Source organism: Podarcis cretensis, assembly GCF_951804945.1.
Source record: "Podarcis cretensis genome assembly, chromosome: 2".
Lineage (NCBI taxonomy): Eukaryota > Metazoa > Chordata > Lepidosauria > Squamata > Lacertidae > Podarcis > Podarcis cretensis.
The window spans coordinates 56,583,452-56,599,266 of NC_137171.1; the positions used below are offsets into that span (position 1 = coordinate 56,583,452).

General features: G+C 43.3%; 1 protein-coding gene across 1 annotated transcript; it reads left to right on the forward strand.

The window, feature by feature from the left end:
- Window positions 1-674: 674 nt before the first annotated feature.
- On the forward strand, window positions 675-14,173 carry IRF1 (interferon regulatory factor 1). The gene is made up of 10 exons (XM_079966569.1): window positions 675-826; window positions 5,993-6,086; window positions 6,824-6,923; window positions 7,622-7,798; window positions 8,373-8,413; window positions 9,526-9,655; window positions 10,077-10,196; window positions 10,520-10,566; window positions 11,435-11,570; window positions 13,181-14,173. The coding sequence occupies exons 2-10, from the start codon at window positions 6,000-6,002 to the stop codon at window positions 13,264-13,266; spliced, it is 924 nt and encodes a 307-aa protein (XP_079822695.1). The 5' UTR covers window positions 675-826; window positions 5,993-5,999; the 3' UTR covers window positions 13,267-14,173.
- The last annotated feature ends 1,642 nt before the right edge of the window (window positions 14,174-15,815 follow it).

Sequence of the window (15,815 nt, forward strand, 5' to 3'; positions counted from 1 at the left end):
CAGGTCATGTCTGGCGAATCCAGAGCAGCACACGGAAACGCCGTTTACCTTCCCGCCGGAGCGGTACCTATTTATCTACTTGCACTTTGACATGCTTTCAAACTGCTAGGTTGGCAGGAGCAGGAACCGAGCAACGGGAGCTCACCCTGTTGTGGGGATTCGAACTGCTGACCTTCTGATCGGCAAGTCCTAGGCTCTGTGGTTTAACTCACATTGCCACCCACGTCATAATATAATATAATATAATATAATATAATATAATATAATATAATATAATATAATATAATATAATATAATATAATATAATATAATATAATATCCGTAAGAATCCTGTTCCTTCCATTGTCACCTGTTGGGCAATGTGTCAGGCTGGGGTTTGGGGCTGGCAGGGCTTTTCCAGAGTCCCAAAAGTGGTCAAAGGATTCTTAAGCAGCGTGTGTGTGTGTGTGTGTGTGTGAGAGAGATGTGTGCGCGTGTCCGTCCCAGCAAAATACCTGGCGGCTGCCGGCCGGGGAACGGGGCGTGGGGGCAGGAATGGAAGCAGGACTTCCCCTCGCTCTAGCACTACAAGCGGCTGATTTCCCCGAAATGATGCTCCGCCGGCAGCATACTCCCTTCCGCGCTCTGATTGGGCGCGGCGCGGGCTCCCCGCCGCTGATTGGGCGCGGCTCCTCTCCCTTGCCCGGGGATTCCCGAGGGCCGGACGGATACATACAGGCGCTCCTGGTCCAGCGGCTGCAGAAGCCGCGGTTCTCTCGCCGAGGAAGGAGCTCGTTCGCGCAGCAGAGGAGCGCTCGCCAGATCCTCCCGGGACAAGAGCAGGAAGGTGGGTTGCAGCTCAGTTCCTCTCAGAGAGACCTCAGGGGACTGGCTCGCTTAGTTAAGGGTGCACAGGACCGCCGCTCCAGGTTTGCAGTCCTACGGCTGCACACTAGTTTGGGAAGCCCAGAGGCAGGACTTCTGCACCGACCGTGCTTCCCCGCTCTCCGCACGAGATCGGTCGGCTGCACGGGAAAAACTTTCTCGTCTTCTCTCGGGGAGCGGGCGCGCCGCGTGGGGATCGAGGAAGCGGGCGGATGGGGCGCCTCTAGTACCGCTGAGATCGCTGCAAGCCGCTTTCTCAGACAAGCGTGGCCTCAGTTTCCTGGTGATCAAAGGCGAAAGGCTGCAGGCAGCAGCCGGGCTAAGTTTAGCAGAGCTAGCGGGGAGTTTAATGAGTAACTTTTTTTTTTTTAACCATCCTGTGTGAATGATCCTGCAGAAGTCAAGTGCCGCTGTTTTCATTCAGAGCCAGTAGTTTAGCTGCCTTTGCAGGCTGATGGGGGAAACGCGGGGTGGGGTAACAGCGGGGCGCCCGCTAGGCTTCTACCTGCAAAACCAGCAACGCATCTGGAGGCGCCTTGAGGTCAGCCAGATCTCATGGTGAAACGAGGCAATCATCGGAAGGCAGGAGAGAAAATCCGGATGCAGAGCGCGCACGGAATCTAGTCCAGTGCTCGCAAGATCCACGCCACGTGGGCGTGGCTCCTTCCTGACTAGGATGATTCTTGCTGTAGTGAAATATTGTTTTTAATTGCATCAATAATCGTTTCTTTAGCTAGGGTGCAAAAAGCTAATAGGCCAGCTTTTTTTTTAATGTAGTGTTTCCCAGGGAAAATTTGCTAGCAACATGAGGGATAGTACTGGTTGGTGTTAGTTATTTTGTTGTTATACCAGGAAGTAAAGTTTGTAAAAAAGAGAGAGAGAGAGAGAAGGGAGGGGAGAGAACAAAACAGTATTTAGCTGTTTTGACACCCTCCCTCAATGCGAAGAGGGATCGGCAGAAAAGATCACCCAGAATTTTGGGACGGGCTGCAGCTCTTCAGGACTAGGAAGCAACAGGTACAGAAAATTTTCTCCGTCTCCGAAGAAAATCTGCTGAAGGAAGTGGAACTTAATTTTTCTGATTTTAACCAAAAAAAGTTTGAAATTCTCCTCTAAATATTAATTATTTGTTGAGTTTGGAGCAAAGAAAGGGCAATATCATATTCCAAACTTTAAAAGAAGAAATGCACTGCTCACTCTCCTAGGCATGTTTGCTGGTAGACTCAGGGGAGTTCCCTATACAAGAAAGCTTATGTAAGATTTACAGCCCAAATGTGTTCCTGTAACTCTAAAACAACAACAAATGAATGGCAAAACGAACCCAATGCAGTGAGGATACATTTTTTGCTTCCTTCATAAATATGTGTGTGTGTGTGTTTGTGTGTGTCCTTACTTCACTTGGTGGAATACAGGAGCCGTGGAGGTTAGTGTAACACATGTATTATATTTGGCAGCGAGCAATCAGGAAGGCAGCCAGAACAAAATTCCTCTGAATAAGAACGATATCCGCTTGTAGGATATGTGGAATTGGCACTTAGCTCTGTGGAGCACAGGGCAGCTCTTCTTGGGCCTTATGTTGAAAACAGAGGCTTGTTCCTCTTAAACTAGCTATTGGAGCAGCAGGCCATCTCTAGGGAGCAGGAGACATTCTGGGACACTCTATAGACCTTTCCGTTGAAGGAGGGAAACAGTGAAATCTGGAACTTCCTTAGAAACTCTACATTGTTACAAAGTCTGTTGGTCCCTCTGGCCCCAATCCAGAGGAGTACATGTAGGAAATTGGCAAGGCTTGTGTTGACTGGAGCCAAGTGGCAACTCTCCCCAATGTATCTCCTGCTGCCTTATAAACGTTCCCCTGAGTTTATAATATGTGAAACAGCCTTTCCTTCTCCTTAATAGCTGCGGTTAAGTCCCATCAATGGAACTGAAGCAGTTAATTGTGCTCATCCCATCTTCCTGAATCTTTAATCTGAACGTAAGCTCCATTGAATTGAATGGGATTTGCTTTCAAATCTGTTTCTGTGCAAAATGCTTTACAGTTCTTCATCCCTTTCCCACAGTACATCTACGGGGAAGGTTGCTGCAGCTTATTTTACTTTATTATGGTGGAACACCCATTATATGCAGTGCCTTAGCCCTTTGGTTGTTTCCAAATATGTCTTGCCCTTTCTAGTACTACTGTGTTAGGATTATGTTGAGGTAACTGGCGGCTGTCGCCTCTGGAGGTGGTTTCTGCTGATTTTCTTAAACGGCTTTTAACCAAAAGACAACACTGACTCATACAATCACTCAGTCTACACAATACAGACGCAGTTTGGTTAAAGTAACCCACACTGCCAATTTTCACAACTGTGGAATGGACAGGACAGTTCACAAACTAGAGAGTGTACAGCGTGCTGTCAGATGCACCAGTGGCAATGAACAGAGGACAGTGTTTTTAAATTGTATTGCAAGGGATACTAGATCTCCCTAGGAAACCTACCATGGGATTCTTCAAAGAAAAGATCAGTAATGGCGGAGAAGCCTCCATGTGATTCAGTTTACCCACAACTACCAGTCTTCCTTTGCTCTTTGTAAAGTTCTTGTGTAGTCACAGCTGCATTTACGCAGAGCAGCAATGAGGCCCAAGAGGCCTGATCCATGTATTTCATGACTGAACTGCATGTGTATGTACAAGAACATACTCCACAATTCTCTGCTGCGCATAGGAGTCTTGTGGCTGAAACGTGATGTGGAAAAGCATTCTCTGAAGTTAGAAAGCTTGAAAACTGTTGGAAGGGTATGTGGTTAAAGCCATTTTCCGCTGTTTGTCCACAGCATCTAGGAATTGGAGGCATGTTGCCTGCGACTACAAAGGTTGCATTCCTAGCTTTTGTAGCTTATTAATATCGACAGATCCAACCTTCACAATTTGTCTTGTCTTTGCGCGTGCGCACACACACACACACACACACACAGCCATCTGCAGCAGTGGCAGTGACATGTGAAAGTTGGTTGTGTAGATAGTGAAGAAATACAAGTTTTAATGGTTCCAGTGTTTTGAGAGGTAGGGAAAGAATGAGGGGGAAATTTCTTTCTGTACATGGAACGGGTTAGTCTTCTCCATGTACTCTACCTTCCTTAGTCAGCTTTTTCTGCACAAAAAGGCTTCAGGTTCTCCAGAATTTCTTCTTTGCCCAATGTATGTAGAATCTATTGATTGGATGTGCTAATGAGCATATCCAGTCCTTTCAGTTAACAGTGCCATGGATAAATTTTCCGTCCTTCAGAGCACAAAAGGATTTTCTTACAGTAACAAATGTTTGCTCAAAATAGAGTAATGATTCCTTGAGTGTGCAATGATTACTTGGTTTGAAAGGACCAAGAAACAGCAAGCAATATGGTCATCTTAAGTCACATTACACATTAGCTGCCAGCATTCAGTTTTAACTGCAGAAAAATAATAATCTCTTGCTAATTTGTCTGAAGCGTGGCACAGTTAACAAAACCAATTTGCTTGCCCAGTTGAACAGGGAAACAATTCTTGGAAGGCTACAGTGGCTACAGTTCCGCAATGAATATTTGAGGTGGTTGTGACCACAGGATAGAACTCCCATATGATTGTAAGAAGTTGTGTTGAATAAAAGCATACTTAATTTATTAGGGCCGTGGTTCCAAGGAACCTGGGTCTTATCCAGGGTCCCACAGTGAGAAGAGCAGTAATGGCAGATTGTCCACTGCTTCCGATCTTCCTTACGGAGATGGAGGCCACCCTTTCAGTTCTAGCCGGGAAATGATAACCCCGGCAACAGGCCTGACTGGTGCGTTCTGTGAACAAAGTGTGCAGCCTAGGCATGCCCTAACATCCTTGGCAGTTCATTGGGGATCTGCTGCAGACAGCGGCTTGAGAATTCTATAGCAGAGATGTTGATAGGAGAGAAGTTTGAAAACCATTCCTTCAGAGTCGCCAGACGCCAGCAGATAATATGCAGCACGTTATGACCTTCACTTAATTCGACACAGGCAGCAAAGTGGGTGGTATTCAACTGAGTTTTGCTCAGAGTGGAGCCATTGCAGATAACAAGCGAGCTCCGTTAATTCCAGCGGTTTCCAAGCATTTAACAACAGCATTTTGGACAAATCCAACCCTGAAGTGAAAGCTTTACTGCCCCTGAGATGGCAACACTACCTGAAGGCAGCCTCTCGACCTATTTCTAAATTACTCTGGTATGACCTTAGATACCACCATCGGTCAATATGCAATTGGCATTCTGCATGGGTTCAGCTAGCAAAGTCAAGATGAGCATTTTAGTTAGTGTCTTACACTAACTGGGGGTTGGAGGAATGATTCTGGAACACTGGGGAACTGAAAACCCATGTGGTTTTAATGACAGGGGTGTTGGGTTTAGAAAGAGAAAATTCAGGTTGAAATCCCTCTCCTCAGCCATGAAGATGTCTGGATTGCCTTTGACCAGTCACTGAACCTATTCATTAAGGAGAATAAAATAATATAACCCCTAGTTCCTATGCTATAACTAAGAATACATTTAAAGCATTATTATTCCTGATTCCACTTTGCTTTCCCTCGGTTGTTAACCCTATGTTTTAAATTGTAAATTCCTAGGGGCAGGGGTTTTATCTTCTTCTTCTTCTTAATTAACCATAGTTACATCGGTACATCAAAGACTATTTATAGTCTGTAGATCAAACTCATTAAAATAAAAATTCCAACAAAGAAGTATATATCTTCATAAATTTAACTTCCCGTTCTTCTCAACATCTTTTCACTCTAATAAACCTATTACCTAAACTTATCAGTAAAATCATGATAAAATATTAATATGCATCTATGTGTATATATATCTATTTAACCCATTTAACATTTATTTGCAGAGCTTATTCAAAAGTTGCTACTGAATTCAGATTGCACCACTTATTTTTTAAGTAACTCTTTAGAGGTTCCCAGGGGCAGGGGTCTACATCATGTCTTCTTGCATTCTATAAAAGACCGATTTGTATAAAACACAGATCTCTTATAAGTCTGAATTGTGTGAAAACATATCAATTCTAGTAAAATTCTATGAATAGCAGGCATTTGGCCCTTCAGAATTGTGAGTCTTCTTCTAAGCTCAAATTATTTTTCCTTCAGATCCAATATGCCACAAACAAGAATGCGCATGAGGCCTTGGATAGAATTGCAGATTAATTCCAATAAAATTCCTGGACTCCAATGGATCAATAAGGTATGGGTTTCTTTTTCATTTTTCCTCTGACTTTAAAAATATTAGCCTTCTGTATTTTTTTGCCTTTAAGTCCAGAAGCAAATTTCAGAAGAATAAAGAGAGCTCAGCAGCTGATTGTCTTTGACAGTAGTAAATGTTGCTGAGAATTCCATATCTAGGAAAATGAAATTATCCAATGCTCAAGTGAAACAAGTTATCATCCTAAGAGTTCTATCCCACTAAGTCATACTTAGAGTAGACCCAAAGCTATTGTAAGTCCATAGACTTCTATAGCTCTACAGTGAGTCTAAGTCGGATACAACCCTAACAATTTAATGGTATCAAGCCTAAAAAGTTGGGAGGAACTTGGCATGCAAACCTAATTAAAAGTGATACTGTATAAACCTCACCTCAGTGAATGAGTTGCTGTAGCTGAGATTTAATGCTGATTCTTACTTTCATACTCATTAAGAAAAGAAAATAAATGCTAAACTCTCTTGAGATGTGTAAGATCACCAAGCCGGTAGGGTTCTCTGTGGTTAGCATCCCCAGAATACTGTATGGAACAAAATCATACGTCAGAGTCTGTTGTACATGTTGTTGTTCTGTCGTATTGTAGAGAAACTGCACAGGCAGGCAGAGAAATACCAATCAAATTGCAATACTTTCAGTTCCTTTGACTTCTTGGGTTGTTCTTGATACTGTTTTCCATATGTAATTCAGGCACGCCCACTAAAATCTGTACTGTTGAATTGTAGGATGAAAAGTTGTTCCAGATCCCATGGAAACACGCGGCCAAGCATGGCTGGGAGCTGGAAAAGGACGCCTGCCTTTTCAGAAACTGGGCCATTCATACTGGTATGGGCCATTGTCAGGGCAATTTGTTTTCTACAGTGTCCTTCGCGTAGGCACAAGTGAGGCCAGTACCATTACATTTCTGGGGAGAGTGTATTTACATCAGCAAAAGAGGTAACTACTTTAAGCCCCGCCTCTCCCCCCCCCCCCCGGGTCACATGAATGCTTGCAGCCCCTGGGTAGGCTAGACAAGCCTTCTAAAAGAGGCACAAGCGGCAGACTCACTAGCCAAGTGTGGCTGACATTGTTTGGTTTGTTTCTTTTTAGGATGTAGTTATGATTATTGTTAACAACTGCATTCATGTATATTTCACTGTTGCAAATGGCCTTGAGGCTTTTTTTGGTAGAAAGCGACAAACAATATTATTATTAAAGTTTTATCAGCCGCCCGATAAACAAGAGCTCTTTAGGCAAAGGAAAAAGTTAAAAACAAAGTAAAAATCACAGTTGTAAAGATATGGGCAGACTCTCCAGCTATCCACAAACAAAAAGAAGTATGTACAATAACATTTGCTTGTGTTCGAGTTACTTTGAGTCACACAGGCTGAAATGTATCCGTATTTACTTATTTTTTAGATGAGTCAGTATTGAGCACCTGCATATGATGGTTGAGTTTTTAGGCTGTGAGTGCCTGGATTGGGGCCTTAGTGGCTATATCTGGATTAGGTTACTCAATGCAGATTTATGTTGTCATTATATAGGGAGGTACAAACCAGGCGATAAAGAACCTGACCCTAAGACCTGGAAGGCAAATTTCCGTTGCGCCATGAATTCATTGCCTGATATTGAAGAGGTGAAGGACAAAAGCATCAGCAAAGGTTCCAGTGCTGTCCGGGTCTACAGGATGTTGGAACCCTCAGCAAAGTCACCAAAGAAAGGTATGTTTGCAAGTCATTGAGTGGGACCACTTCCAAAACGGAATACATATTCACTGAGAATAAGGCTATGTCTTGTCTTTAGTATCACAGACTGCTTGGCTCTGAATACCCACCATGGGAAAGGGCTTGTGGGTTTCCCCACAGGTATCTGATTGACCACTGTAGACAAAAGATGCTGAACTATAAGAGAATTTGATCTGATTTATCAAGGCACTTCTTATGTTCTTAAAGTTGGTTTTCTGAATGCCATAAAAACTCACTCTTGGCAAAAGAAGGGAACTCAGTACAGAAGGTGTTTACCAGGCAAAGTCTTGTGGCCTCCATGACAAGGTCATCACATGTTTGCTTTTATGGTCTGTGAAATTCTACAAAAAATAATCTTTGTTAGGGATAGAGCCTACAAGGCATACATGAGAATACCACAAATGATTCAAGTATTTTAAGTTACTTTGTACCATAAAATTGATGACACCTGAATTTGTTGGTACTGTCCATGTTCTCTGCAGCTTCTCTTTCTTTCTCATAAATGCATTTCATTGTATTAAATCTGTACACTTTTGTTTTTCATTGGCAGAGAAGAAATCAAAGTCCCTGAAAATCAAGAATGCAAGAAAGGTATGTATTTACCCTTTATCGTCAAGCAAGTGAAACATTCACATGGAACTCAAAGCCTGTGGATAACTTGATCCTAACCTAGAATGGGACAGAGTTCATATTCAGGGAACTTCCAAAATACTTCTGACAGAGTTCACACCTTCCTTCTGCCATCACCACTCAAGCTTTGGCTTTCTAGGATTGCAACCCAGGAGCTTCCACAAAATAAAACAGATAATTCCATGAACCAAAACCTAGAAGCTTCCACAAAATGAAATGGATAATTCCATGAAACCAACCAAAACTAGTCTTAGAAGAGAAGCACTGACAGGTTGCTTGTGCCAAAGTCTTTTGCATGTGTAGTGAAGATGGGAAATCTTGGTATGTTAAACGCTGGTTCACACAGATGTGAGGCATTGTGGGAGAGATAAAATTGTGGCCTTCCGGGGAGTGGGTATTTGGTCTCTTTAAATGTAAAACTCCCTGTCTCTAGAAGTGTGAGTCAATTACATCTTGACTCTATGCAGGATGAGATGTTATCTGATTTACAGACTCTGGCACAGCTTGGGGCCTGAGTGTGGATTGGGTTGTAAAAAGGCACAGGAGGCTATCAAGTAATTTCCAATTTAGGAGCCTGGTAGGTGTAAGAGAAGCCTGGGAATGGAGGAAGAGCCTTTTGACCTAGAAGCTTCCACAAAATGAGATGGATAATTCCATGAAACCAGCCAAAACTAGTCTCAGAAGCGAAGCACTGGCAGGTTGCTTGTGCCAAAGTCTTCTGCATGGAAGACCCATTTTAAGGGGATGCTTATATTATATTTATGAGTTTAGAATGCAGGAACAAGAGATGTGAGGAAGTCCAAAGATGAGAATGAAATGTGGATATTGGAAAATACTATGTTGTTATCTATGTCTTTTATGGTTTAAACAAAATTTTAATAAATATCATTATAAAAATAAATAAATAAATAAAGGGGTGCTTATGGCTAAAATTAGATTTTAAAAAATTCGTGGGTCATCTGTACTTGAGATATGGATACCCCAGATTGGTTTAAGTGATGCTTTCAGCACACACACATACATATATAAATGCACACACACATCTTGATAAAAGAGGTCTTTGTTTTCTGCAGTCAGTGGACGATTTCAAGACAGAAGAGACAGTCAGTGCAACAAACAGCATTCAGCTGCCAGACGACCACAGTAGCTATGCGCTTCCCAGCTACCAACCAGAGAAAATGGAAGTGGGGAGCACATTAGGAGGTGAGCTACAACTTGAGTCATCTGTTTCTGTGGTTTGCACATGATGTTCCTATTACCCCAAATGAAACAAGATGAAGCCTTAAAACACACACCCCAACATACTCCCAAATGGTTGCTATTTGCCAGAGAAGATGGGTCATGGGTGGTCAAGTTTCCTGCTATTTATTTATTTATTTGGAGTGCCTATATCCTGCTTTAATATCCCCAAGAGAGGTTTCTCATTGTGACTTACCAAAGTGTCTCAAAAGAAAAGGACATGGATAAAGTGGGGTTATTTATTTATTTATTTATATCCTCTCTCTCCCTCTTCCCCCCCCCCCCAGTTTGCTTGGAATGAAACTGTTTTCAACTATTTGGTGCAATCTTAGGAAAGAACCTCCTTCATAAGGATTCTGACATAGTTTGTATGACTTTTTTTCAGATCTCTCCTCATGTAACTTAAACCCTACTGACTGGGGATGTTCGCTGGGGCATCAGTTGCCGGACAGCACAAACGACTTGTATACATTTCAAGTGTCGCCCATCACATCCTCCTCTGATGGTTGGTGTTTCATTGTTCATAAGTGTTGGGGCAGCTGATTGATCAGAACTGTGCTAACAGAAAGAACCCAAAATAACAGGATGGCAGGATTTATGTAACCTGGAAAGGGAATGATTCCTGTGCTAGCTACAATAGTGTAAATCCTACAGAAGCCAGTAAAGTTGCTTGTGTTAATAAATGGTCAGTTTTATATTGTTTGGGTCATGTGACTAGAAGTTATGGTTGGCGGTAGAAGATAGGAAAACACTTGTAATAAAAAATTAGTCTGCAAACACTATTGAGTTTCATTGAGTGCCCTTTTTTCCTCCCTCTTCTTCCTACAGGAACCAATGAGGATGAAGATAAATTTGCATCGGGTAACTTGTACCAGGTAAGACGATCTTTCCTTTTCTGAAAGGCGCACACTGGAGGAAGGTGTTTTGCAGTCAGCACCCCTTCCTGCTGAAGCCCCCAGAGGAGGTGTTGCTTGTCAGAGTAGCTGAGTTGACATAAGGCACCTTCAGAGGGTCATATGAAGGCCCTGAGGTGAAGAGCCATAGCTTTGCATGCAGAAGGTCTTAGGCTTAATCCCTAGCATCTCCAGGTAAGGCTGGAAGAAAGCCCTGCTTGAAATCCCAGACAGCTGCTGTCAGGGCAAACAATAAGGAACTAGATGGATCAATGGTGTGACCCAGTATAAGGCAGCTTCCTATGCTTCTAAGGGCTTTACTCTTGCTTGGGCTAAACCATCACTAAGCTCTGACCACAGAAATCTGAGTTTGGACCTACTCCTTGAGCCCTGAGTCAAGCATGCTTGTGGGGAGTTCAGCTGCCATAGGTGAGCATCCCATTGCTGCTTCTGCAGACCAGGGAGCTGAAAGTCCTTTGTGGGATGAAAGAGAGGCTCTGCAGCTGCTTCTCTGTTAGGGAGAATGAGCTGGCATTACAGATGAGTAAAAAGAGAGCATGCTTCCTGGGGTTTTTGTAATGTTACGTGTTTGAACTTGGCACAAGCAGTCAGTGCATCATTTCATTCATTGAATTAGAGATGCAGAATAAGAAATGTGTTTGCTTCCATTGCCCTTCTCTATTTGGCCTGACCAAATAGAAGTCACAAACGTTCACGCCGACAAAAATTTGCTGAATTACTAGTTACTGTAACTTAATAGATTTGAAAAACTGACGACAGTGGCTGTTGAACTTAACCGAATACCAATATGGACAGATGATTTAAAGTATTCCCCCCATTTGTCTCCTAGGAGCTACTATTATCCACTTGGCAGCCAACCAGTGTTGGTGGGAAAGGTTTCCTGATCAATGAGACTGGCACGCCAAGTTTATTCTTTGACTTCAGCTGTCAGGAACAAGATGCTGCCATTGATACAACAAATGCAGGTATAAACGCTTTCCGTTTTACATTCAGAATACAGCCAAAGGCAGGAAAAATAATCTAGTTAACAGCTCAACTCACCAAGTGTGCACCCAGCGAATGTCCTTATGCCTCAACAGTGAGGATGCTAGGTCCAAACTGTGACATTTATTCATTTACATTTCTTTCCTATCTTGTCCTAGTGACAGGTGGCACATACAGCCATGTATGCTGTTTTATCCATATGTTAGGCATGGATGTCCTGCCAACCTAGCAGTTCGAAAGCATGTCAAAGTGCAAGTAGATAAATAGGTACCGCTCCAGCGGGAAGGTAAACGGCGTTTCCGTGCACTGCTCTGGTTCGCCAGAAGCGGCTTAGTCATGCTGGCCACATGACCCGGAAGCTGTCTGTGGACAAATGCCGGCTCCCTCGGCCCATAGGGCGAGATGAGCGCCGCAACCCCAGAGTCGGACACGACTGGACCTAATGGTCAGGGGTACCTTTACCTTTAGGCATGGATGGCGGCGCAGAATTGTGAAGCTGCCATCCAGACACTGGGGCATCACTGCTGCATACTAGACAGGGCTGAGGCAAGGTGGCAGCAGGGTCAGGCCACCTCGTTTCAGCAGTGGGACCACGGCTGCCAAGTCAGTGGAACCTCTGGCACAGCTGCGCAGCACTGACTAGGTTGCTGGCTGCCCTGCCCCAACCCCGTTCAAGGAAGCGCAGCCATGGTGCCAGTGTCGGGAGGGTGCAACTCCACCCCACCACAAGCACCTCTATGACTTTAATCCTCCAAACAGCCTTCAGGAAAGAGAGTGATTAGTCAACAGTTTTGAGGCTAAGCAGTAAGTTCAGTCCACATGCTCTAGACATTAATGGCACTATGCTCGGTCTGTGCTTTTTGAGCATTTGTGCATGCAAGTCATCCAGTCGCCCAATGATGAATATGAGTGTGTGAACCCGCTTCTTGCATTCACAGCCACCAGACTGTGCACTGTACACAAAACACATCTTACGCAAAATAGCCCAAATACAGTACAGAAGCCTTCAATCCGCAGGCTGTTCTCTTCTCTCAAGGTCTATCTGGGGCAGCCTTTGTACACTCAAGATAATGATGTCTTGGTGCTGTTAAGTGATGCTCAGGGCAATGAAAGAATGTGGGACACCACACCATTGATTCTGGAGGTTCCTAATTGGAACCTCTAATTTTCAAAATCACCAGAGCTCTGCAAAAATCTGCTTTTTCAGAGTACATATGGGTCATATAAATTGCCCATCCTCGCATTATCATATCATGTTCTGGACCTAAGTTGCATAAGCACATTCAACTGAGCTATTCTGTTGATTTATTTTAATGATGGCTTTGCCTAAAATCATGCTTCAGTCCTATATTGTAGTTCTTGTAGTAAATCTCTTGAACTAGCATAGAGAGCTTGTGCTGCACTAGCTCCCTTGATATGACCTCTGGGTTTATTAGTGAGCAGTGATTAATTATAGACCTATATTAGGTTTGTGAGGGTGGGGTGGTGGAGATTATAGTTCTTGGGATAAATTAATAAAATAATAATAATAAAGCTTTACACTCACCCTATCACCAATTAAATTGTGTACAATTTTTCCTTGTTTCTGCAGAAATTACATTGGACATGAAAACCGGCTTGGATTTCACATTGGAGTCCCTTAGACCAAGTTTGCCCACCATACCTTGTAGCATGTAAAGCTGTTTTTTGTTTTTCAACCACTAAGGCTGCGCAGTTTTATTTCTTTTGCCATCTGTGAAACTGAACCTAACGGGAAGCGCTGCTAATACTCTTTTCAAGGTTTAGATCTGAAAGTCAAATTCAAGAGTACAGCCTCTGCAGATGAGCAAAGATATCTTTGTGGTAGAACTGCATCCCACTCAGTTGCTTGACTGTATCATGAGCCAATTAAGTCATTATTGCTGCTTTCCCACCTAATTTGTTCCTATGTTTAATATGATCAGGGCTCAAAGTACTTTAACATGCAATATGCATGAAAAGGTGCTTCGCACCTTTAACAAAATGGCAGATATTTTAATCGCACCCATAGCTTATACTTGTCATCAATGCATACATCTGGAAAACTGGTGAGGCAATTACTGACCGAAGACATTTAGTACAAGTTTGTGCTTTTGCATTCAACTAAACATTTCCATGGGGATGTCCCTTTTTGTGATCTGAAGTCTCAGATCTGGGCTGCAGTTTTGTAAATATGTTTCACTCAATAATATGTGAAAATCAGATACACATGTAGTTCTGTGTACTAGGCATTTCTGAATTTTACTCATAGGACATTTTAGTGGTTTCCTGACAACATATTTCAGTTTATTGTCATCAGTTTTTCAGATGGGCACTATGTTCAAACTCTGAAATATCTAATGTTCTGTTTATTTATATGGTGCCATTATCAAGAATCATCTGAATGGCTATTGTTAAGAGTCAACAGAAGTTTCAGTAAAGTGTATACTTATGGAGCTACTAGATAAAGTGTTGGTCTCCACAAATCATCAAATCACTAAGTTGCAGCCTTAGTAGCTTTGTCCCTGTACATAGTTTTTGTATATAAAAGGTGTACAATTATTTTAATTAAAAAAAATGTATATTTTGTTTCTTGTTTTATTTCATGTTGGAGGTGCCCAAATGGGGAACAGTTTTTAAAAACAAGACTCTAAAATAGTGTTGGAGTTACACCACCCCTTTTGCCAGCTTAATTCATGCCAGATTGCCAAAGTATGTGGCTGAACTGAACAGGTTTAGGATCCAGCTTAATTCCCCACCCCAGATCTGTCCCCATCGTGTGGTTTTAATGGCAGTTTTAAACAACAGCAGAGGTTCGAGTAAAGCTTGGATGGACACTAAGTGTTTAGAAAACACCAACTAACAAGCCACCTTTAACCAGGAGAAATAGCAGAGATGCGTACAACGCAGACACCTAACACGAAAAAGCTAACACAGCCTTTCCAAATTATCTTCTTGCTGTAGTCAAACCTTGTTTTAAACTGCCACTGCCCCCCTTCGTGTAACCTCCCTGCTTACTCAAACCTCTGTCATTGTTTATACAGTGGTACCTCAGGTTACATACGCTTCAGGTTACACACTCCGCTAACCCAGAAATAGTGCTTCGGGTTAAGAACTTTGCTTTAGGATAAGAACAGAAATCGGGCTCCGGCGGTGCAGCAGCAGGCGGCCCCATTAGCTAAAGTGGTGCTTCAGGTTAAGTACAGTTTCAGGTTAAGAACAGACCTCTGGAACGACCCAAGTACTTAACCTGAGGTACCACTGTAATAACCACTTTCCTCCTTCTCAATGTTTATCCCTCCTGGGTTTTTCCCAAGCAGCCTGAGAGTGTACCTAAGTGTCAGCCTTTGCCCCTTCCCACTTCATGCCTCTTCTGGTTCTGGGAGACAACCTGGCTACTTCACCAGCTGGACTCATCTCTGCCACTTGGCTTCCCTCCCCTGCTTCTCTCTCTGCCATGGACTCTCCCTGATCACTAAACCCTGTGACTTCTTCAGCTTCCGACATGTCCTCTTCCCAGTCTTCTCCCTCTGACTGCTCATCATTGTCCCACCACCAATCCCTGGGCTTTGAGCCTTCTTCCCTTGGGGGTTCCCCAGCTGGTCCCCCCCCCACCATTCTTCTGCATCCAACCAGTCCATGACTATACCTCTCATTTGGAAATATAACCCAGTGGTTTTTGAAGTATCTGCATGCAGAGAGCTCTTGGCATGTATGATTGGCTGCCAACTCATGTGCCTGCAACTTCATGTTCTCCTGTGGCTTCACATTGCAGGGGGAGACTGTGAATGCAGAAACAGCTACTTTTCAGGGAGGTTTATATGCCATGACTCAACAAATCTCAAACTGATAAATTTCCTGTGCATCTTGTGAGGAATCCCACTGTTCCCTAGACTTTAGTTACTGCCAAAAACAATTAGTACAGAAGGGGTGTTGAAATGAAAATCTCCCACATACAGCAAACACGCTGATGGGGAAATTTGGACTATTCTTGCTGCCCCACATGAGGTTTGCACACCTCCTTGGCAAATTTGTCAGTGTGGCTTTTGAAAAGGGACTCTCTGCACATACAGCTTAGCTGTGCTGAGCAGAACCTCCCCCCTGCCTAACTGAGATCCCCAAGGAGTATTCCTGATCATGTGGGGTGAATATCTGCATGCTATGTCCACTCCTCTCTCCATACATTGAGTGTATGCCCAGAGTAGGATCATCTGGCTCCCCAATAAATT